Raw genomic sequence first — 23,969 nt, 5'->3', positions numbered from 1 at the left:
TATGTTCATATAAAATTTATGACAAATTTTGACAGTTGTTTAATTTTGACAAGACAAAGTTGGCACATATATTGCAATTATTATACAATTTCTCTTTTTGATAAATTGAAACTAATGTAGGAATTTGGTTGGCTGGATTTGTGACTGCATCATGCTGAGGAAATGGGACCTAGGTGATTTTGCCACTTAAGTCAGCCTGTGTGGGCATCAAACCTGCTACTAACTGAACTACTTTGGCTTCATCACATGACAACATGAACTATGTTCTGTTCAGCAACTGGGGGCCCTGAGTGGATGAGTGGTCTAAAGCGCTCACCGTTCTGGATCACTGCCATCTCACCTCTGCCTGCATGGGTTCGAGTCCAAGGCTCGGCTAATGTGGGTACGTGGGAAAGCCTGCCAGTAGCTTCTTGTGGGTCGGTGGTTCTTCCCTGGGTTTTCCAGGGTTCTTCCTCCACCAGTTATACTGGCCGCCATGTATAGCCTATCTTGTGCTGTAAAATGGCGTTAAACCCTACAACAACAACAACAACAACAACAACAACTGTTCAGTAACTTACTCATCATGCTTATTCTTAATAACAAAACAGCAAAAATAATAATAATTATACTCATTAATAATAATAATAATAATAATAATAATAATAATAATAACAATAATTTTAAAAAATAATAATAATATATGTATTTTAAAAGACAAGTTCACTATATGGAAAAAAATATGCATATTAGTACAGTTTGGTGTAATAGCAAAAAAGAATGCATGCAAACTTGACAAACTGATGCAATTTAACAAAAAATTTCATATGACAAGCTAATACAATTTATTGATAATTGTCATGCACCAGACAAGTACAATTTAATGTTATTTGTCATGCAACAAGCTAGAACATTTTAATGATAATTGTCATGCAACAAGCTAGTACAGTTTAGTTATATTTGTCATGCAACAAGCTAGTACAATTTAATGATAACTGTCACATGACAAACTAGTACAATTTAATGATAATTGTCATGCAACATGCTAGTACAATTTACTGTTATTTGTCATGCAACAAGCTAGTACAGTTTAATTAAATTTGTCATGCAACAAGCTAGTACAATTTAATGATAACTGTCATATGACAAACTGGTACAATTTAATCATAATTGTCATGCATCAATCTAGGACAGTTTAATTATATTTGTTATGCAACAAGCTAGTAGAATTGAATGATAACTGTCATATGAACTGGTACAGTTTAATTATATTTGTCATGCAATAAGCTAGTACAATTTAATGATATCTGTCATATGAACTGGTACAGTTTAATTATATTTGCCATGCAACAAGCTATTTCAGTTTAATTGAGTTATAAAAAGTGTGAGATTGGGTTGAGGTAATCTACTGTTCATGGTGTCAAAAGATAACTATGAGACATTTTGTATGTACTGAAAATTGCTAGTTTTGACATGAAACATTTTATTCAATTTATGACATCATCAACTTATCTGCAGCTGTGAATTGTCTGTCTTTTTAAAATGAATGTGGAAAGTAAAGTGATATTTTTGTCATAAAGAGTTGGGTAACTTGAAGTTAGAATTTTATAATTTTTTAAAATAAAAATAGTATTTTCACAGTGTATGTATATCTGACACCTGTATTTGTGTATATTTGACACCTGTATATTTGACAGCTGTATTTGTGCATATAGATGGGTTGGAAAAATGAAAACACTGTTTAAAATGTTTCCTAACATTTTTGAACATGTATTCAATTTTGTAAACTGTGTGGTTACTGTTGCTTTTGTCAATTTAACATACATATAAGGAAAATGTAAGCAAACACATTTGTTAATCTTTGTCTTGCTTCATTTAGTTCCAGACTGATTGAATGAAGGAGTTTCACTTATCAAAACTCAGGACAAATTTATTTGATTCTGGTTATACATATTTTGTAAATTTGCTGATCATTGCTTTACTTATGACATATTTTTTCCACCTTCAGTTTATTAATTTAGGACGTTTATATGTGAGGCCTAGCAAGTTTGTTGTATCGATCACATGTCATCTGCCATCTATCTTCCATCATATGTCAATATTTGTTTTCTTTTAAACTTCTTTGCAAACCTAAAAGATAAATTTCAACCAATTTAACAGAGAACATGGACATTAAGGCTTTTCATGTGAATAAAAATAATACTGATATGGCATCAAAAACTTTGTAAAAATGTTCTAGAAAACCATTGTGTGAAATTCAACCATATTATAGAGGCCATCATTTACAGCTTCTGTTATGAGACAACAAAACACCTTTAAAGAATTTCTTATAGAAAAACAGCATTTAACCAAATTTAGCAGAAAGCACATTGTAATAAAGAGATTTATATTTGTACACATATTGTTGATTGGCTATTATTACTGAAAATAGAAGAAGAAAAAATCAGGCAACATCTTGAAAGTCTAAATAGAATTGGACCAAATTTTGACAGATAGTGCTCAGGCATGAAGTGCTTTTAGATTGGTACAAATGGTACTTATCCACTCTCAAAATATGGCCTTCATTGCTAAAATCAGAAAAACTTTTAAATGCTTTCTTTTTCAAAACTACTTAACATAATTTAATCCAGTTTGAAAGGAATCATGAAGGGCTTTCAGGTTTGTAGAAATTAGACAAATCTGCCATGAAATCTGACAGCCATTAATACAAATATATAGAAACAACTTCTTAGAAAACAACCCTGTATGAGAAAGCAGACTGGAATAAAGGCATCACTATCTTTGTGCAACTCAAACTGATTAGTCCTCATGTACAGATGTCAATACTTAACTTGGACAAATCTTTCATTGACTTCTGCTAAAATAAACTTCTTGACAGAAGTTCACCAAAATTGACAGAAAGCATAACAGCATTAAGGCCATTAAAGCTTGTACTGATCTGTCATTAAATATGGTTGACATTGCCAAAATTATTATAAAAATCTTTAAATAGAAAAATCTTTGAAGTACAAGTGATGCCAGTTTGCCCTACAATGTGGCCGCCATTGATACAAATTCAAAGACCCTTCAGTGATGTCACTCAGCAGAATGCATCATCTTAGCTTAAAGGTCTCTTTTATTTTTTCCAGATAATGCGGAAGCACCTTTTAAAAAAATGGACACCTTTAATAAAAAAACAACTTTAAATAATCTTCTTACAGATATCTCAAACAGTTTGAAAGAAGTAATCTTAGTATAAAGTCCTTTTAGATTTATGCACATTATGCAGCTCCACCATCAAATATGGCTGATAGTGCTAAAAACACAGAAACCTTTCAATGACATCGTAACAACATATGAACAGAATTTAAGATGTTTTCAGCTCCACTTGGGTCTCTTGTTTTCTTAGAAAAGTAGTAGCTTTTATAGAGATATGCATGTATATCAATTACAAACTTTGCTATATCTTTTCCAGCCCCAGAAGTCATCACTCAGGGCAAAGTTAATGGTGCTGCTGACATATGGAGTGCTGGTGTTTTGACCTTCTTACTGTGAGTGTGTTGTTATTGTATTCGTTTTTTTCTTCTTTTTTTATGACTTCAGTTTCAAATTGAATCATTATGTATGACATCAGATTTTCAAAACACATAGACTTCTAGAATTAAGTTCATTTTATCATGATATTAATTCAAATTGTATTGGACTTTTGTTGGATTTGGATTACCAATAAAGAGCAGAGAGTTAATTCAAGGGAGATAATTACAAGAGCTTACTCCTGCCATGATGCCAACAGGAAATATTGAATTTACATCACTATATTTATTGTATTTTAGGATTTTACCCTTTTTCTGGGCTTTTATCTTGTTTTGCATACCTTTTTGGGGGTAGTTTTGTAGCATCTTTACCTCTATTTTTTGTCTCAAACTTTTGTATTTATTTTCTGTGAATGTTGTCAAAGTGCCAGACTCTGCAAATTTTGCTAAATAGCTTTTGCTCAGAATTATATAACCATGGTTGTGTTGATGTGCCATTAAACCCTGCTCATATATACTTTGAATTTTTTTTACCTTTTTTCTTCAGATATAGAAATAATTTTAGGTAAAAGTAATTATCATTTTCTTAGGTACCTGAAACTTGCTTTTTTTATAAACAAAATATATGTATGTATAAAAAGAAAGACCAAAGAAAATAATTGTTACAGATTGATGGTGCATGGTAAATTAAAAACTATGAAATATTACAAACAATACAGTATTCCAGATTCAAATGCCTACTTGCATTTTTCTTCTGAAACTATGAGCCAACAGAGAAAAACAATCTATGACAAGTGCATTGCACTTACAGAAGTCCTTACTTAAAATTCTTTAACTATTATACAGGCTAAGTGGAGAGTCCCCATTTGCTGGTGAGACAACCAAGGAAACCTTGACCAACATTGTTTACAACCGATACTACAGTAGTGATCTGTATGACAATGTATCACAAGCTGCAGTCGGTTTCATCTTCAAACTTCTCAAGAGAATACCAAGGTACTGCATATATATATATATGTCCTCTATCTATCTATCTATCTATCTATCTATCTATCTATCTATCTATCTATCTATCTATCTGGCAGTCTGTCTGTCTATCTGTCTATCTGTAAGTCTGTCTGTCTGTCCATCTGTCTGAATTGACATCTGTGCATTCATCCATCCATCTATCCTTCTGTGAACGTACATTAGTGCTATTCCATCACCATTTTACCATTCCACTGAGCTACGTTAACAGTCAGTAGAGATTAAATCAGTCTGCTGATGAAGTCCTTAAAGCAAGGACAAAAGCTTTAGGTTTGTTTTCTCTATATTGTTTGCATATGTGATTGAAAAGTTTAAAACATTGTCATATATGTCAGTGAAGGGTAAGAAGTACACAGATTTAAATGTACACTAATGATTACAAAATTCATTTCATGTCCACTGTATTCTTTCAGTTTGCCTAGAAAGGCATGTATGGTAATAAATACTCTTTGGATGAAGATTTTTAGAGATAAAGTTTTTAATATGAAAATGTTTTCCTATTCTTAGGAATCGCTTGGCTGTTGATGAGTGTTTTGAGTCTCGCTGGTTCCAGCCAAGTGAGAAGATGGTGAGAATACGACAGAAGGCACTCTTTAGTACAAATAAGCTGCGAACATTTTGTCGAGTGTATGAGGATCAACGACTGAAGATTGACATCCGTAAGGATTTAAGCTCTGACCTCCCAACCATCCTACCCAAATCGGAGGCTTCAACCTCCAGACAGGTAATTGAAGTACACGTAGAGAATCTAAAATAAGTACCCATGTTATTAGTATTGTTTGTATTGTCAATTTTGTATGTGAAATTTACAAAACAAATGTAATTTCTACAGATCTCCATGCATTGATGGACAAAACATAAAGAGACTCTATTATAAAAACTGTCACACATTTCTTAGGGAATGAGAACAAATTTACGATTATATATATCACACAAAATAATATGATGATTTTGTTATAAATACTCCTCATATTGAGTGTTATATTTTAAACTTTTGAATACATTTGTTTCAGGGAGAACACTTAACAACCTGCATGGTGTCATTACATTATTTTAATCATTACCAATATGACAAACATGAGATGCTTTTGAATTATATGTGCTTGATAAACTGTGATAACATTTGTCAATTCATTTTGGCTGCAATGACTTCTTACCATTTATAAAGATGTAACAGTTATCATGGTTGTACTGGGTAGCTACCAGTTATCATGGCCATAGCTAACAGCTATCATTGTTATACATAGTGACTACCATATATTATGGCTGTCCTGGCAAGCTACCAGTTATCATGGCCATACTGGGGAGTTACCAGTTATCATGGCTATACTGGCTGACTACCAGATATCATGGCTGTCCTGGCAAGTTACCAGTTATCATGGCCATACTGGGAGTTACCAGTTATCATGGCTATACTGGCTGACTACCAGATATCATGGCTGTCCTGGCAAGTTACCAGTTATCATGGCCATACTTGGGAGCTACCAGTTATCATGATCATACTGGCTGACTAACAAAGATCATGGCTGTCCTGACAAGCTTCCAGTTATCATGATGTAGTTTTTACCCTGCTTTTCCATAAATGTCAATGTTGCATGCACATTTTTTTAAATCAGAGTCACTTGCCAGAAGGCAGGGGTGTACGTTTGCACTGGGTATCACTTAGATATATACCACTGTCATGTAAATTCACCCAGATTCACCTTAAATTGCTTGTCAACACGTAAGTCACACAAAGTGGTCATCTATATGTGGTAATAGTAGAGTCATTGTTTTCTGTATCTTTGTAATTTCTAACCTTAATAGGGAATGCCAACAATGGGAGCTAACTAAACACAGAGAAGAGACTTAATTTCTAAGTCATACTGTTCTATCTCCCTTACATTAAACAGAGTGCTCATTTTGAGCAGTGACCATCATGTGATTATGCTTATGTCTGGTATGCAATGTATATATATATATATATATATATATATATATATATATATATATATATATATATATATATATATAGAGAGAGAGAGAGAGAGAGAGAGAGAGAGAGAGAGAGAGAGAGAGAGATTATGTTTATTTTTTCATCATTGTTAAGCTGTTGATTTAAATAAAAGTCTTTCACGAAAATGATTGACAAATTTGAAAATTTATAAGTAGTTTCACAGGGGAAAGAGATGATGTTAGTTTTGAATCACAATAACTGGTGACTCATTTCTGTTATGAAAAAGTAAGTAGATCGCATATACTATCTATTATGAACTGTTGTGTTTGAAACAAATCAAGACAAGACTCAAAAGGTACCATTTAAATCAAGTCCTCCTCCTCTTTTAATAAATCATGATATTGGTTTGCCAGCCAGTACCAAATATGGAAAACATTTTGCTAACATTTCATTTTCATTTTCTTTGATGTGATGAAGCTTTTATGATCACCTCAGTAGTTTCAGCAACTTATGGACTCTGTGGCAGGCGTCTTCATTCATACAGTTGCTATGTCAAAAAATATTTTTTGACAAAGATAAATATTTTATTTTATAATTTATATTTTATTTTATAATTTCTATCAATATATTTTTATTTCTATATTTTCACATGTCAAAAATATATACTTATATTTTCACATGTGAAAATATAAGATTCTTCCCATGATGCAATTCAGCTCTTTTAATTGTTTTTATATCAAGAGCTACTCTCCTTGCTTATTGTATGCAATTTGTCTTCTGCTTACAAGAAATGTGGCAGATGATTTTGTGCTTATTGAATGAGAAATGGATATAGAAATAGATGAAATTCTTTCAGGTGTTGATTTTAATATAATTTAATCCTCTGAAGATGTAACTGTGAAGCAGAACCCCAGGTTTAGAAAACTGACAGAGGTAGAAGGGCAAAATTTCTTGGAAGAACAGGAAGACAAGAACATGAGGGTTGATACAGAAAATGATGTTAAACTGTTTACAGCATACCTAAAGTTGATTGGGGAAGTCAGGAACATGGAATTGATCCCTCTTTCTCTGACCATATTGGGAACTTCTTTCTGGCTATCCAAATAAAAATGCTTCAATTTTTATTTAGCAAACTATTCAATCATTCTTGAAATTTGAAAACGTTGGTATGATCCAGAGCCATGAATATATGTAGAACTTGATCACTTGTAGTATTATGCTTTGATTCATTCTGTGTCATAACTGAGTACATAGCCAACAATGATAAATGTAATCAGTACTGGTGACAATCCAAAGTTTTTTTTCCATTCATTTATGCTTATTTCATTAAAGCCTGTTCCAGACACTTCAAAGCAGAACATTGAGATAGTTCCCAAACAGCCTGAAATGAAGCCAGAATCTGAACCTGAGACAAAACCAGTACAGAAAGCATTACCAGAGGCAAAGGGAGAAAAAGCAGAAACAGATTCCAAACCTGAGACAAAGCCTGAACCAAAATCAGAACCGGAGACCACACCAAAAGTTAAATCTGAGACTGAAACAGAGCCAAAAATTAAAGGTGAGTTAAATTCAAAATCAGATAATAAACTTGAACCAGAATTTAGACTTGAAAGAAATGAAAATGAATCTAAACCTGATATGAAAACAGAGACTGAACCTGAGATAAAACAAGAACTAGAGTACAGTGCTGAGATAAAACCAGAACTAAAGGAAGCCCAAAACATAATAAAACATAACTTAGATGCTGGACATGAGGCTAATCAAGGGGTGAAATCCAAGAGTGAACAAAGACTGGAAATTAAAGAGAAGCCAAAATCAGAATTAGATGCCATGCCAGAACCAGAACTTAAGGTTGAAGCAAAAGTAGCATCAAAATCAGAATTAGATGCCATGCCTAAACCAGAGCTAAAGGTTCAAGCAAATCTACAAAATGAGACAAAACTAGAACCAGAATTTTCATCTGAAGCAAATCCAGGACCAGGAACTGAATCAGGTCCAGAAGATAAACCTAAGACAAAAACAGAATCAGAAGCTAAAACTGAGACAAAAACAGAATCAGAAGCTAAAACTGAGACAAAAACAGTACCAGAAACTAAACATGAGACAAAACCAGTGCCAGAAGCTAAACCTGAGACAAAACCAGTGCCAGAAGCTAAACCCAAGACAAAACCAGTACCAGAAACTAAACATGAGACAAAACCAGTACCAGAAACTAAACCTGAGACAAAACCAGTGCCAGAAGCTAAACCTGAGACAAAACCAGTGCCAGAAGCTAAACCCAAGACAAAACCAGTACCAGAAACTAAACCTGAGACAAAACCAGTGCCAGAAGCTAAACCTGAGACAGAAACAGTACCAGAAGCTAAATGTGAGAAAAAAACAGTACCAGAAGCTAAACCTGAGACAAAACCAGAATCAGAAGCTAAAACTGAGACAAATTCAGAGGCAAAAGTTCAACCTGAAGCAAAAGCAGGACAAGATACAAAACTTAAATTGGAGACTGATTCATCTACAGAACAAGCAGTTCAGCCTGAGACAGAAGTGGAATCGGAAATGAAAGTCAAACCTTTACCACATGAAGAAAATATACATCAGTCAGAACCAGAAGTTGTTGCTGTGGCAAAATCTGATCCTGAAACAAAACCAAGAGAGTCATTTGCTAAAGCTGAGAAATTACCTGGTGACAGAATTGTAGAGGAAGTAGTTGAAGAGAATGTTGCCAAAGAAATTATGAAGACTCCAGATGAAGTCAATCAATAGGAAATGTGGTAAAGTTTCAGTCTCACCCCAGCAGCAACCTTTGCATTTCTTCTGTGTGTCTGACCAAGTTTTGCAGTGACATTTTAGGCAACATTTGTGTGCTAAACCATGGCATCAACTATTATTATGCAGCTTGTTACCTCCCCTAGTAACAGCCAATGTTTAGCTGTCCTCTGTCCTTTGCTGCCTTTAGCCTTTGTTTTGATCTCATCTGTTTGACCTGCCCTAGCTTGGTCTTTTTCTGATGAATTGTATATGAATTAGTATGGTATCAGACTTCCATTACTATGTAAGGCCAAAACAAAAATATGTGTGTTTCCTATTGAACTGGTTTTAAACTTAGGGTAGTTGCATTTTTTTCCTAATATTAAATACATTTTAATGATCTGTATATATAATGTACTAAGTACTTCAAGTTCTAGTAAACCAGCTCAGTTAGATGCACAAATCAAATTTGGGAATTTCTTTGGTAAAGATATTTTTTATCCTGGGGGAAAATAGTACTAGGGTTGGCAACAAAAAATAGGGACAGTTGGATGACCAGAAACACATGTATATTTTTTTGTGTGCCTAACTGGCCAGTCATGTAAGAATAAGTTCCGCTACTACAGTCTATCTAATCATAGCATCAACCATATGTCTGACTGGTACCCTGTCAATAATCATTATTCTATTATAGTCTGTCACTCTCACCCTGGCATCAACCATCAGTTGGTCTCTTAAACATATACTTTCATCAATACACATTCTTCAACAATTAGTTGGACTCTTAAATATGTCCGTTCATCAATACACATTCTGCATCCATCAGTTGGACTCTTAAGCATGTACTTTCATCACTAAACATTCAGCACCCAAGTTGGACTCTTAAGCATGTACTTTCATCACTACACATTCAGCACCCATCAGCTGGACTCTTAAGCATGTACTTTCATCAATATACATTCAGCACCCATCAGTTGGACTCTTAAACATGTACTTTCATCAATACACATTCAGCATCCATCAGTTGGACTCTTAAGCATGTACTTTCAGCAATATACATTCAGCACCCATCAGTTGGACTCTTAAGCATGTACTTTCATCAATATACATTCAGCACCCATCAGTTGGACTCTCAAGCATGTACTTTTATCAATACACATTATGCACCCATCAGTTGGACTCTTAAGCATGTACTTTCATCAGTATACATTGAGCACCCATCAGTTGGACTCTCAAGCATGTACTTTTATCAATACACATTCTGCACCCATCAGTTGGACTCTTAAACATGTACTTCCATCAGTACACATTCAGCACCCATCAGTTGGACTCTTAAACATGTACTACCATCAGTACACATTCTGCACCCATCAGTTGGACTCTCAAGCATGTACTTTTATCAATACACATTCTGCACCCATCAGTTGGACTCTTAAACATGTACTTCCATCAGTACACATTCAGCACCCATCAGATGGACTCTTAAACATGTACTTTCATCAATACACATTCTGCACCCATCAGTTGGACTCTTAAGCATGTACTACCATCAGTACACATTCTGCACCCATCAGTTGGACTCTTAAGCATGTACTACCATCAGTACACATTCTGCACCCATCAGTTGGACTCTTAAACATGTACTACCATCAGTACACATTCTGCACCCATCAGTTGGACTCTTAAGCATGTACTACCATCAGTACACATTCTGCACCCATCAGTTGGACTCTTAAGCATGTACTTTCATCAATACACATTCAGCACCCATCAGTTGGACTCTTAAACATGTACTTTCATCAATACACATTCAGCATCCATCAGTTGGACTCTTAAGCATGTACTTTCATCAATATACATTCAGCACCCATCAGTTGGACTCTTAAGCATGTACTTTCATCAATATACATTCAGCACCCATCAGTTGGACTCTCAAGCATGTACTTTTATCAATACACATTATGCACCCATCAGTTGGACTCTTAAGCATGTACTTTCATCAGTATACATTGAGCACCCATCAGTTGGACTCTCAAGCATGTACTTTCATCAATACACATTCAGCACCCATCAGTTGGACTATTAAACATGTACTTACACTAATACACATTCTGCAGCAAGATATCAAAATATCTCTGCAGCAATGTTAGTTTTGCAGCCTGACATACTCTGTCAGAAAATTGCCTTCTGCATTCCATTTTTTCAACACATCATGTCAGCAATCATTGTCTTGCAAGAATCTGGTTTTTGTTCCCTCGTGATAAACCATGCATAGCAACTCTCTCTTTCTCTCTCTTTGACCACACCTTTCAGTACATTTGTTATGCAGTTATCTTCTCAAATGCCCAGGCATCAACCCATGTTTGCAGCCATTTTTGTCCTGTTTTTGTAATGAACGTTGCATTTTTTTATCCATCTATGATTTAGTGATTTCACGCCAACTGCTGTCCTGAACCTGACTTTCTGATAGTCTTGGGCGCTGTAGTTGGTATTTTGGATCCACATCTCAGACCTACACTATCAGCAACACCTGTTCTGACAGTATCTGGCAGTAAGAGTAAAACAGGTTTTGCTGAGAGACATCTTTGTTCTGCAATAATCCAAGTATGATTATTGTTTGATCTGCAGCTTCTGTGCAATGACTATTCACCACCCATCTCCTTGTGAGAAAGCAGCATGATGTGTTGACCAGATCTCTTTCAGCTTCCTCCTTGTGTATTGTTGCACATGAAATATTTTTTAATATTTTCAAGTTTTCTATCATATCATTATTTTTTAATATTTTCACGTTTTCTATCATATCATTTTCTATCAAGTTTTCTATCAAGATCGTATTTTAGTATTAAAAATGAATACATGGAAACTACTCAATCTTGATAAAAGACAGTTTTTCAGTTTTGAGGAAATGTTTTAAAATATTCTGAGAGATAAGATTCATTTAAGACAATTCAAGGTTTTATTATGATATTTTAATTCCTAATGCATGCTGAATGATTTGTAAAAATGGCTAACTAAGCAATACTAAAGACTGTTAAATAATTATTTAAACTGGGAACATATATTGTACTTTTCTTATTGTGGAGTTATGGTTCAGAATGTTACATTAGAGTTGAAGAAAAACAATATTTGTTAGACATACAGGGGAGTATTGAAGAAATTGGCTTATTTGGTTATGTTTAGAGTCATCAATAATCTTGATGCTTGAAAGCTAAGGTTCTCAGATTTCGATAGGAAAGAAATAAAGTCTCAGAATCGAAATACATGGAAACCTACTCCACCCTGATAAAAGGTAAACCAACCAGATGCATGTTAACTTGGGTTGGATTTGTTGGTATTAATAGAACAGCAGCACATTGATGACTACTTAGTCCAGCTGCAATTGAATAAAGTATCTTGCCAAGGACACACCAAGGTAGCTGATCCAGACTGGTCTAAATAGGACTTGAACCTATGTCCTTTGCATTGTGAATCTGGCACTCCACAACTGAACTACTGTGTCTCCTTAATCTCATCAACATGTGCAGAACTCAGTTATTATAGAACCTGTGTAAAAGAAAGATGATATATGCTTAATTACTATGCTGGAGCAAACTTTGTTGTAAATTCAATATCCAGAGTGGTGGGAAACAAATTCAATATCCAGAGTGGTGGGTAACAAATTCAATATCCAGAGTGGTGGGTAACAAATTCAATATCCAGAGTGGTGGGTAACAAATTCAATATCCAGAGTGGTAGCAAGCCCAGTCAACCATATGCAAGATCACTTGAGTATTATGTGTGAACGTGGCTCATTATAAAACTTGTCTGAGTTCTTGATTCTAAAAACATATATTCCTTGTTGGATTAAAGTCATACTAGAAATTTGGTTTCCAGATAGGTAACAGGACCAACTAATCAAATGCAAGATCACCTCATTAATATGTATGGATCTTGCTCATTACAAACTTCAGGGGAGTTCTTGATCATGTAAACATACATTCCAAGTTTGATCAAAATCAGATCAGAATGGTAGGAACATAATTTCCAAGTTTGGAATATGGCTTCCAGATTGGTATCAAGCTTTGCAAATCATATACATGTCTTTAATAAGTGTGAACCTCATTCGTTATTGAATTCTTCCAAGATCTTGATGTTTAAGCAAATATTCTTAGTTTTATCAAAACTTGGATCAAAAATATGGTTTCCAGGGAGGTTACAAACTCAGCCAATCAGATGCAAGATCATCCCATTATTATGTGTAAATCTTGCTGATTATTGAAGTCATCAAATAACAAACTCAGCCAATCGGATCCAAGATCATCTCATTAATGTGTAAATCTTGCTGATTATTGAAGTCATATGATAACAAACTCAGCCAATCAGATACAAGCTCATCTCATTCATGAATCTCATTTTCAAACTTGTCTAAAATCTTGATGAGGTAAACATGAATTCCAAGTTTAAGCCAAATCTGATCAGAAATATTATTGTAAGAAAGGTTACAAGACCAGCCAGTTAGATGCAAAATTACTTGTTTTAGTACCCATGGATTTTGCTTGTGTTCATATTTGCCCAAGAATTTGATCATAAAATTCCCAAGTTTGGTCAAAATCAGATCAGAAATATGGCCTCCAGGCTGGCAATGAGTCATCATTAATGGATGCTGGCAGCAAGGCCATACAATAAGCTCACCTAATCGTATGGCTAGGTGAGTTAAATATAGAATGTAGTGGTAAGAAATCACTAATTACTTATTATATAAGATACATGTAGTCTGCTTTTTTTCATTTCACACAAAACTCATTCTTATTTCATCTTCAACAAATTTTGGATTTGCCAAGGTGTGCCAGTCAGGCTTTGTATCCAACATTGGCTATCGTTCAAGTCAGTCTGTTTATCCAACATTGACCATTGATCCTGTTAGTGTATTTATTCAACATTGACTATTGTTCCTGTCAGTCTATTTATCCAACATTGACTATTTTTCCAGTCATTCTATTAATCCTACATTGACCACTGTGCCAGTCAGTGTATTTATCCAATAATGACTATTGTTCCAGGTTCTTTGACATAGATATTTATCCCATTTACGTTTCTGAGTCATAATACAAGTTTTGATGTAAACAAAACAACAGTTTTTTATGGAATTCTGCCAGTTGGCAGTGATCCATAGGTCTAAAGCAGGGGAACATGTATTACATTACGTTTACTCCATGGGTCTCAGGGTTGAGATCACGTATTAGCTCTCCATGGATTTCAGGGTGGGAGCATGTATTGTAGCATATTTGCTACCCATGGTTCTTAGGGGAGGGAGCATGTATTACATTATCTTTGCTCTCTGGGTGTGAAGCATGTATTACAGGATTTTTGCTGTCCTTGGATCATCAATCTAGATCATTCAACACTGACATTTGGCACATGTAGCTAGCTGAAACAATGTTTTAAATAAGTACTATTTTTGTATGGAAGAGTTAGTGCAATAAATTAATTACTAAGAGTTTGTTACACCTGTTGGCTATTTAATTAGATAAATTGATTATTATCAGCATGTCTGATTCAAACAGAAAACTTAACTGTGTATCAAAATATTTCTGAAACCGAAACAACTGACTACATATTAGAGTGTATTCCCTTTTTTCAGAGTGTGAAGACACATAATTATTCCCCAACTGGAACCACCTCAGCCATTTCTGTGAGAGAAAATATGCCTAAGATATATTTTGGGACAAAATTTTATTGAAAAATCATACATTTTGTTTGCCAAACATTCTCTCCCAAAACTGAAACTGCTATATATTGAGGTTTTCTAAATTATGATTGTATTGACCACACAGTTGACTGAGTAGATGAGAATGGAAAATAGTTTGATGCATTTGCAACTTCTTGCTCTTTCCTTGTTTTGCATGTAGCTGAGGTGGTCAGAACAGGAGCTATCAACATACATTTGAGGTTTGATCTATATAATTGACCTTGAGGTTGCAAATGAATTATTCCCAACTAACTTCCTAGGTAAATGTAATAGATAATCTAACTGGATCAGTTTCATTAAGCTGTATCCAATGCAGCCAGTCAGAGAGGTAGATACTGTTTAGGCTAGGTAAATGTAATAGATAATCTAATTGGATCAGTTTCATTAAGCTGTATCCAATGCATCCAGTCAGAGGTAGATACTGTTTAGGCTAGGTAAATGTAATAGATAATCTAATTGGATCAGTTTCATTGAGCTGCATCCAATGCATCCAGTCAGAGAGGTAGGTACTATTTTAGGCTAGGTAAATGTAATAGATAATCTAATTGGATCAGTTTCATTAAGCTGTATTCAATGCATCCACTCAGAGGTAGATACTGTTTAGGCTAGGTAAATATAATAGATAATCTAATTGGATCAGTTTCATTAAGCTGTATCCAATGCATCCAGTCAGAGAGGTAGATACTGTTTAGGCTAGGTAAATGTAATAGATAATCTAATTGGATCAGTTTCATTAAGCTGTATCCAATGCATCAAGTCAGACAGGTAGATACTGTTTAGGCTAGGTAAATGTAATAGATAATCTTACTGGATCAGTTTCATTGAGCTGCATCCAATGCATGCAGTCAGAGAGGTAGATATTGTTTATGCTAGCTACATATTTCAAAGATTGTTTGGAAACAGTGCATCAGTGAACCTTAAACTAACAATGGCATTGTGGTCAAACCAAGCTTTCGGGTTTTATTCATTACATCAGAACCTTCATCTGTATATACCTCTCTTGTGCCCTTTCCACCAATCTGTCTGCCTTCTTCTTCACACAGCCTTATTCGAATAGGCAAATATACAAACAAATAAATTTATTCTGAACATGAATTATATACCTGGTACCTTGGAATAATGTTGTTTCTTTTTTCATCTTCAGGTTGAGATTCAGTGCTTTTCCAGACTCTTTTGCATCGTACAGAAATCAGGTATTTTTTCAAACTGCTTTTAAAGAAATTATTAGGTACTCTTTCATGCTTTGTTTAAAAAAGAAAATGAAAAATTTGAAAATAGAAGAACTTTATGTACTTCTATGAGTCCAATGTATGTAATTTGTTTGTCTTTATTATAATTCCTTTTTATTTCTAGGGATGTTTGTTAATTATAACCTGACCAATCATGAGACCATTATTGAAATATGGAAAACTTATTTGAGACAAAAGAGAATAGAATAAGCATGCTTTGTTGTCAAGAATATTATGTATCGTTGAATGAGAACAAATTTATGAATATATTTCTCATCAGTGTCTCAAGTTTGGAACCAAAGATGTATTTCTCATCAGTGTCTCAAATTTGGAACCAAAGATGTATTTCTCATCAGTGTCTCAAGTTTGGAACCAAAGATGTGATTTGCTTCCCAACCAACTCATATGTAAATTATATCTGCAGGACTTGTGATTACATTCTTAAATTCAGTTTTGTTTTTACAAAGAAATAGAAAATTGAAGGTTTTGTTGATATTTTTAAATGTACTGAAGACTTAGTATTTATATATTAGTATTCAAAGCTTTTGTCAATGTGTGACCACAGAACAAATTATCACTTTATATTACTATACTTACATTGCTTTAATTGTAATGATGAAAGTTTAAACAGTTTATTATTATGTGGCATGTTACAACACAGTTATCAACAAACATGTAGAAGTGTACAGTTATATATCTGGTATTAAGAAAATAATCTATATATATACATGTGTGTGTGTAATATAATCACATTAATTGATTTATCTAACACTGCTTTAATTATCTGATAAGGATATTGTGTATTGGATTTACACCTGCTTTTAAAGTAATTAACACAGTTATCTCTAAATTAGTTGAAGTTTAGCCCTAGAACTTCATATGTCTTTGATTCTATATAGTATTTTACTTATAACTGTATACTAATTATTTTGTGTGAAAACCTAATCATATTACTACGTACCATATTACTACTTCGTGTTTAATTTGTGTTTGTGGAACGTGGCTAATGTCAGCTACCTGTAGGATCGTTTTTTCTAAATAATTTTGATATATAATAATGAACCTTATAGTTCAATGATAGAATGAGCACATTTTGATTTTTGTCCTTTTTTTAAATGAGTGATTTTGATTTCTGTACAAATTTGTTCAGAATAAACCGACTTAAAAAACTAATACTCCGGTAAGTGCATCATCTGTCATGAAAGTCATTTAAATTTGGAGGGATTTTCAGGGTCTCCTTGACTATGGTAAAGTGTCCAAATTTTTATTCTTCTAATATAATTTGTGTCACTATTAATAGTAAAAACTCTGTGGATTACCAAAAAATGTAACCTAATATAAATAAACTGGTCTTTATGGGGAAACTCAAATTTAGGTAAATTAACATTCCTGAAAGTAGTTATCTCCCATGAATTTGTTCCACTGACGGTAGTACTTAAAAAATAATGGAAATCACTATAATAATTCCTCAAATGATGGTTCGGATGTTAATATAAATTCTTTTGTGACATCTATGCAAAACTTTTAGAAATATTGCAATGATTATTTAGAGCAGTATGTTTATATTTATATTTATCTCAGTAAAATGACATGAATATAAATAGCATTAGCTCTCTTCTTCCATCTGACCTGATGCACATTAGGATCATTCCAGTCCTTCAAGGGAGCTGTTGTTGCTCAGTGGTAAGCGTGCCGGACTCACGACCAAACGGGTACAGGTTTGACGCCTACTATTGGACCCGCCTCGGGCAGCGGCCATTGTGTGTCTGTAAGCAAGGCACTTTACTTCAATTGCCTTGGCACTAAATGGCCTTCTAGCGTCGGTGTGCCATAATAAAGCACGAAACCAACCAATCAAATCAGTTCTTCGTGTTTGTCAGTATTCTCTTTACTTTGATTCTTTGTTGACAAAAGCTGTCCGTTGTATTTCGAAATAGGGTTTAATAGATATTACTGTGTTATACAAAATTACATCGTCTTACAAGTGTTCTTACATTAATAGATAGCAAGAAAGAAAGAAAACAATTTCGTCAGATGAGTTAGAGCAGGATGTCATATGCCGTCTTTCTAGTGATTAAGTATATATTGATGAAAAGAAACATTATTTTAAATGGCACTGTTCAAAACAGAATTACTGGTGACTTTGATGTAATGGTGCAGTTATGTATACTGTTATAGTGCAGTTAAAACCTGATTAATTAAACTTTGTCATAAATTTCGGTTTTTATTTGTTTGTTGCTGTTATTTTGATGTGCAATAGTAGATAAAACTGTGTTAGTGAAAAATGTGTACACTTGTTAACAATTTATAAGCTGTGTTCATTTTAAGCAGATGTTTTATTTCAACTTGATCTCTGATGTAGTTGTCAAAATGTGATCAGAATCCCGGACCATCAGTCTATGTAGCGATATTAATGTACACGTGTATGACCGTTACCATGATAGTAGTATAAACTACTGTTGATTTTGTATGCCTCCACATCGATAGCATAAAGGGGCATTTGATTAATCCGGTGTCTATCCATATGTTTGTTCCAAATCTGTGTTTGCGTGGTAAGAAAAAAATTATTTTGTTTGAGATGTGACATTTTGGACACTTACATGTTCATAAGTAGACGTGCTGATGTCCATGCCATTATGACACATGCCATCGTGACATCTGTTTCCATGCTTGTTTTACACATTTTTTAAGAACGGTTTGGACACACAAAAATGTTGTGGTCAGTAGTAAGCAAACTCTACATGAAGTAAACAAAATGAATTTGGTCGGCATATTTGTATTTATATGTTAGGTATTGTATCAATTTTCCATTTTGTTACACATTTATTTTTTGGTGTGCAGAGTACTAAGCTGACAGCATTACAACAGTGGGGCTGTGCGTGTTTTACAAACACAGATTCTAGTTTACCTATCACATTGTGTGAGTACCTAATCTATGTAACATTGAATAAACTGAATTTAGCCTATATTGATGTTGATCGTTTTTTTTCTAACCATTATTCTATGAAACTACACACACACACACACACACACACACACACACACTGACACACACACACACATACGTGCATACATAGACCTGCATACATGCATACTAATTAATATTCCCTATAAAGGAGATAAAAGAAACTAAAAGTTTTTGATAAATTTTTCTTTCTTTTTTCATTATTTTGTTCTTTCTTATTTTTTTTTTAAAAAAAACTTAAAATTATTTGTGCAGACATTCGAAGTATATATATATATATATATATATATATATATATATATATATATATATATATATATATATATATATATATATATATATATTCTCTCCCCTTGTTTCTTTGTTATTTATTTCCCCCACATTTTATACCTCAACCTTCTTTTTCCAAAGCAGGCCGGGCCGGGTTGGCTGCCTCATTGTGACCCTGGGGAAAAGAACTTAGCTCCAATATTTCTTGGGACGAAATAGCCTATAGCGTATGCAAAGCTCCTATGATAACCAAACAAAAGACCAACATCCTCTTCTATCTTTACTCATCGATCGAAACTACAGTTAATTGGATAGGTAATAACTGGCACTCACCTGCTCTTCCCTGTCAAAGTGCACCCCAAAAACCACAGGGAAACCAATTTGAGTAATATATTCACACTCCGACTGATACCATTATGGTAGTAAATCTCAATTTTATCGTTTCAGGGTATGAAATAAATTGTTATAATTTTACACAGGAAAAAATAAGAAAGAAAAACAATGGAGATGAGCTTCATGCATTTTAAAAGAATGAATTAGAATACTCACGCTTCAAAAATTAGTCCTAATATTTGGGAAATTATGCGAATCTGAGATTTATTCGTGGATTCAAATTAGATGTATCTTTATATTTCATTACCTGTCCCATGGAATTTGTATATTCATGATAATCTAACCCAGTCTCAGTGACACTAAAGAAAATTATTTTTTTTTGTATAGAAAAGACAACCATAATTCTCTAAAATATTAAGACAGTTTCATGTATTCTAAAGTGACCTATCTGAGTAAGACTTACTTATTATCGGGGAATCGTTGCGACTAATTTGTTAATCAGTTATGGGTTCGAAACCTGCATGGACAAACTCTGGTCGACTATCGTAATTCGTCTCCGGGCAAGGCACTTTATTCCCATTGCACAGGCACCAGTTCTTTATTTTGCTGATATGCCGTTAAACACCTGTCAACTAAAAAATAAATGAGTTTGTTTCAGTTCAATAAATAAATAGGCAAAGCTACGTTAAGTCATGAAATGCCGTTCTGATAAGTAACTTTTATTATTTTCTGTAGTTGTAGTGTGACTATAAATCAAAATAATCGGAAATTGGGGGGGGGGGAGTTAAACGAAAAAGCGTTTGCTTATGAAGTGCCATAAAACTGAATATAAACGATATAAATCTTTCTATTTTATTTTCAAACGAATCAACCTTTCCGGACGAAAATGTCCAGTACAAGTGAAATATGTAATAACGACATACAAGCAAAACATAGCCATCCTTTGTTCAGGCAAGTTTTTCTCTCTGTAGTACAAGGAACGTAACCATTTGATTGTGTGTGAGAAAATTACATTATACATTATGGTCTATATCGTTGATTAAACCAATGTTATGACGATCCAATTATCAATCTTTAAATTTCAGCCGATTGCCAGCATTAACGTCTAACGCATTAAAGTGAATATGTTTTTTTCTGCTTTTAACTTCTACCTAAATCCATCAATTTTGGGGTACTATCGTTATAAAACATCAGTTTTCTGTCTCTGATTACCTATTCGTCGCATTATGATAGTGAAGGTTATACACACACAAATCAAATGGTGACATGTTCGATATTTTCCGTCACTTCCTGTGGCCTATTTGTAACAGCGTAGCGTACAATGACCTTGTAATTCATTTTATGATCGATGTAAAACCTGATAACGCGTGTCACTGAGGGCTTTGATGTGTAGCTTATTAGTGTTACGATGCATGTTAACTGGTTGTCAGTAAATCGTGATGGCTTGTGGACATACTGCGTACTTTGATGAAGAATATTTAGTCATCGTTAAGCTTGTCGGTTTAAGAATGTTCTTGATTTCCGTAGGAATTAGTTTTAAACTATGATTCAGCCGAGATGCTGGAAGTTTATACTTGCAGAAAAATGTTAGCGAATCTGTTGCTTATAACGACACATAAATCTATCAGACACAGTATGGGCAGGACATTTCCTGAAAAGCCTTCATATAAATAATACTGAAACAAATGGGAGGGGGTTGTGATTTTCTTTCAAGCCCAACAAGTATATTTTTTTTTCTTTTCTCGCAAGATAATTAATGTTTTCAACTGATATTGTGGGTGTAATAAGTTTTTGTTCTTCAATACAGCACAGGAATTTAGTTTACAAACTAACTGAAGGCCACACTTCATGTGTATATATCGAAGTATGTTTAGAAATAGTCCCCAGTGTATTTAAACATTGATCTGGATGACCAGACGCTAGATCATTTCATACATTTTGGTTAACGTCACTAATATTCACGCTTAATGTCACTCATTCACGCTTAACGTATCTCATTAATGCTTAACGTCACTTATATTCCCGCCTACCGTCTCATATTCACGCTTAACGTCGTTGATTCACGATGAACGTCACTCGTATTCACGCTTATCTGAGCGACCACTGAGATAAGCTAACGTAACAAGTATGTAAATAAATGTTATCAAGTTTTGATAAGTAAAAATTACAAGTAACAAAATACAGCTTTTTAGATGGCAATAAGGTATGCCCATGTAATGTAATAACTCAACATAGAAAATTATGTCATAAATATGGCCTTTAGTATGGAGGGGATTCGCCATCATAATTATTTATATAGGATATTGTTACTTTCAAGGAATCTGATGCTTGCGTAGAGAAAGATAACATTTGTTAGCTAACTATCGCAAATCTTTGAGTGTTTTATTAAATATTGCCTGTGAATATATCTTCAACATTTAAAATTATATGGTCTTTCTCCCCCGACCCCCCCCCTCCCGTCCCCGAGACAATGACACTTAGGTCCTCGTATAAAATCAGTACCGAAATATCACTAACTTATTTGTGTACAATTAACTTTTGACCCCCTGCCAGAAGACCCGGTGAAGAAAGCTATCGTATTTTACCCGCACCACCAACTTACGAAATAGGCTTAGTGTATTTTCAGCTAGTGAGTTAGTAGATACATTCAGGAACGTCCTTAGCAAAGCCGGGTCCCGATCTGGATCATTTTGGCGGGGCCCCTTGATTTACGCGCGGGGTACCCTGTGAGCATGTAGGCCCGGCCCTAGGGCAAGGCGAACGAGGCAACCGCCTTGGGCCCTGCACTTTCAGGCATTAAAATGAGTTTGCATGGGCCCCGCGTTCATCGCTTGCTGCCTTGGGCCCCACATGCTTCCTTGGTCCCCGCACATCCTAGGACCGGGCCTGTGGGCATGGCATTTGGAAATAAACTTTTAAGCAAGTTTGATATGATATTGAACTAAAATGTTTCTTCCATCGATTTAAAATTACTCTCTCTCTCTCTCTCTCTCTCTCTCTCTCTCTCTCTCTCTCTCTCTCTCTCTATATATATATATATATATATATATATATATATATATGGGGCAAATCGGTCCGATCGGCCTAAGGCCATCCCTGGATACAACTACAACTACGGACAGATCGGCAGAAGGAAAGCATCGTTTAGTCTCCAGGCACTAAATGGAATGTATATCAAATGATGTTATACTTGAATTTGTGCTTGTGTATCGATGCCAAAAGATTATACTAATTTGGTGAGGTTCTTAAAATTGGTCAACTGTCCCTGAACAACCTGTTATAATAAAGAATTACATAACACCCGTTAAGATCACATTTTAAAGATAGTGTAAGCCGGTTGGCTAATAAAGAATATTGAGAGCGCCAAAGCAATAGGCCTATCGAAAATCGCTGTATACGTCTTCCATGGTTAAAATCTAAAACAGTGTAATAGATGAGACTTGGGGAAGTTACCCTTTTCATCAACAGGATCGTCTATTGTCGTAATCGGTCCCAATGGGTAATTGCTGTATGTCTAATTGTGGCAACAAATGACACTAATTACATTGTTCCAAACTGCGTTATGTTTACATCCTTTTTGCATGGCGATGCTTCACCGTAGGTAACATGCGTCGATGTTGCTTATAATCTGATTTATGTGTGGTAACATTAGTGTTATCTAATCTATCAAACAGGATCGCAAATAAAACCCACAGTGTTAACAAAAATCTCATGCAAACGTATGTTAGATCGCACGATATCTTGATTAATATGAGCTTACACTGCAAGTTTGATCAAATGTCAGATAAACCTCATTAATATGCGTTGATTTCGCAAACTCGTCCAAAATGTTAATGAAATATGTTATAAGCTAACTAGATTAAGTTCTGTTAAAAAAGAAACCTTTTAGAGTGTAAACAAGCTTAATAAAATGTAACAATTCACCTCGTTGACAAAGTGTAGATGTTGTTCTTAATCTAATTCAAGTGAGTTCTCAATGATATAATCTGGAAGACCACATTTATTCAGAATCGAGTACGAATGTGTGTGTGATTTAGATTTGTAACGTAACTTTAAAACAAGTTCAACCATATCGCTACGGTGTCTGCAGTGTGACACTTTATAGTGATGTCTAACACTGGGGCATCATGCCAGAGACATGTAGCTTCATGTCCCACCCAGTCACATTATCCTGACACCAGGCCGACCAGTCCTAACACTAACTCTTAATGCTGAGCGCCAAGCGAGGCAGGTGCAAGCACCATTT

The 23,969-nt window shown here is 34.5% G+C and overlaps 2 protein-coding genes across 2 annotated transcripts in view; both read left to right on the top strand.

The window, feature by feature from the left end:
• LOC149789967 (uncharacterized) overlaps nt 1-19,121 on the top strand; it is a 299,468-nt gene extending 280,347 nt beyond the window's left edge. Inside the window, exons 62-66 of the mRNA XM_089973148.1 lie at nt 3,434-3,509; nt 4,338-4,487; nt 5,025-5,241; nt 7,786-8,011; nt 16,071-19,121. Coding sequence (XP_089829274.1) covers nt 3,434-3,509; nt 4,338-4,487; nt 5,025-5,241; nt 7,786-8,011; nt 16,071-16,075 — 674 coding nt within the window. The 3' untranslated portion in view covers nt 16,076-19,121. The remainder of the gene's footprint in view (nt 1-3,433; nt 3,510-4,337; nt 4,488-5,024; nt 5,242-7,785; nt 8,012-16,070) is intronic.
• On the top strand, nt 8,020-9,306 carry LOC149789968 (uncharacterized). The gene has a single exon (XM_089972053.1). It carries the CDS (start codon nt 8,092-8,094, stop codon nt 9,211-9,213), a length of 1,122 nt encoding a protein of 373 aa, XP_089828179.1. The 5' UTR covers nt 8,020-8,091; the 3' UTR covers nt 9,214-9,306.
• Nucleotides 19,122-23,969: the final 4,848 nt, after the last annotated feature.

Source organism: Sinohyriopsis cumingii, chromosome 10 (genome assembly GCF_028554795.1).
Source record: "Sinohyriopsis cumingii isolate HCF-2022 chromosome 10, ASM2855479v2, whole genome shotgun sequence".
NCBI lineage: Eukaryota > Metazoa > Mollusca > Bivalvia > Unionida > Unionidae > Sinohyriopsis > Sinohyriopsis cumingii.
Note: the sequence above shows the minus strand (reverse complement) of the source record. Positions and strands in the feature narration are given on the sequence as shown.

Excerpts from the sequence above, each read along its gene's own strand:
- LOC149789968 (XM_089972053.1), top strand. The coding sequence starts at position 8,092 with ATGAAAACAGAGACTGAACCTGAGATAAAACAAGAACTAGAGTACAGT.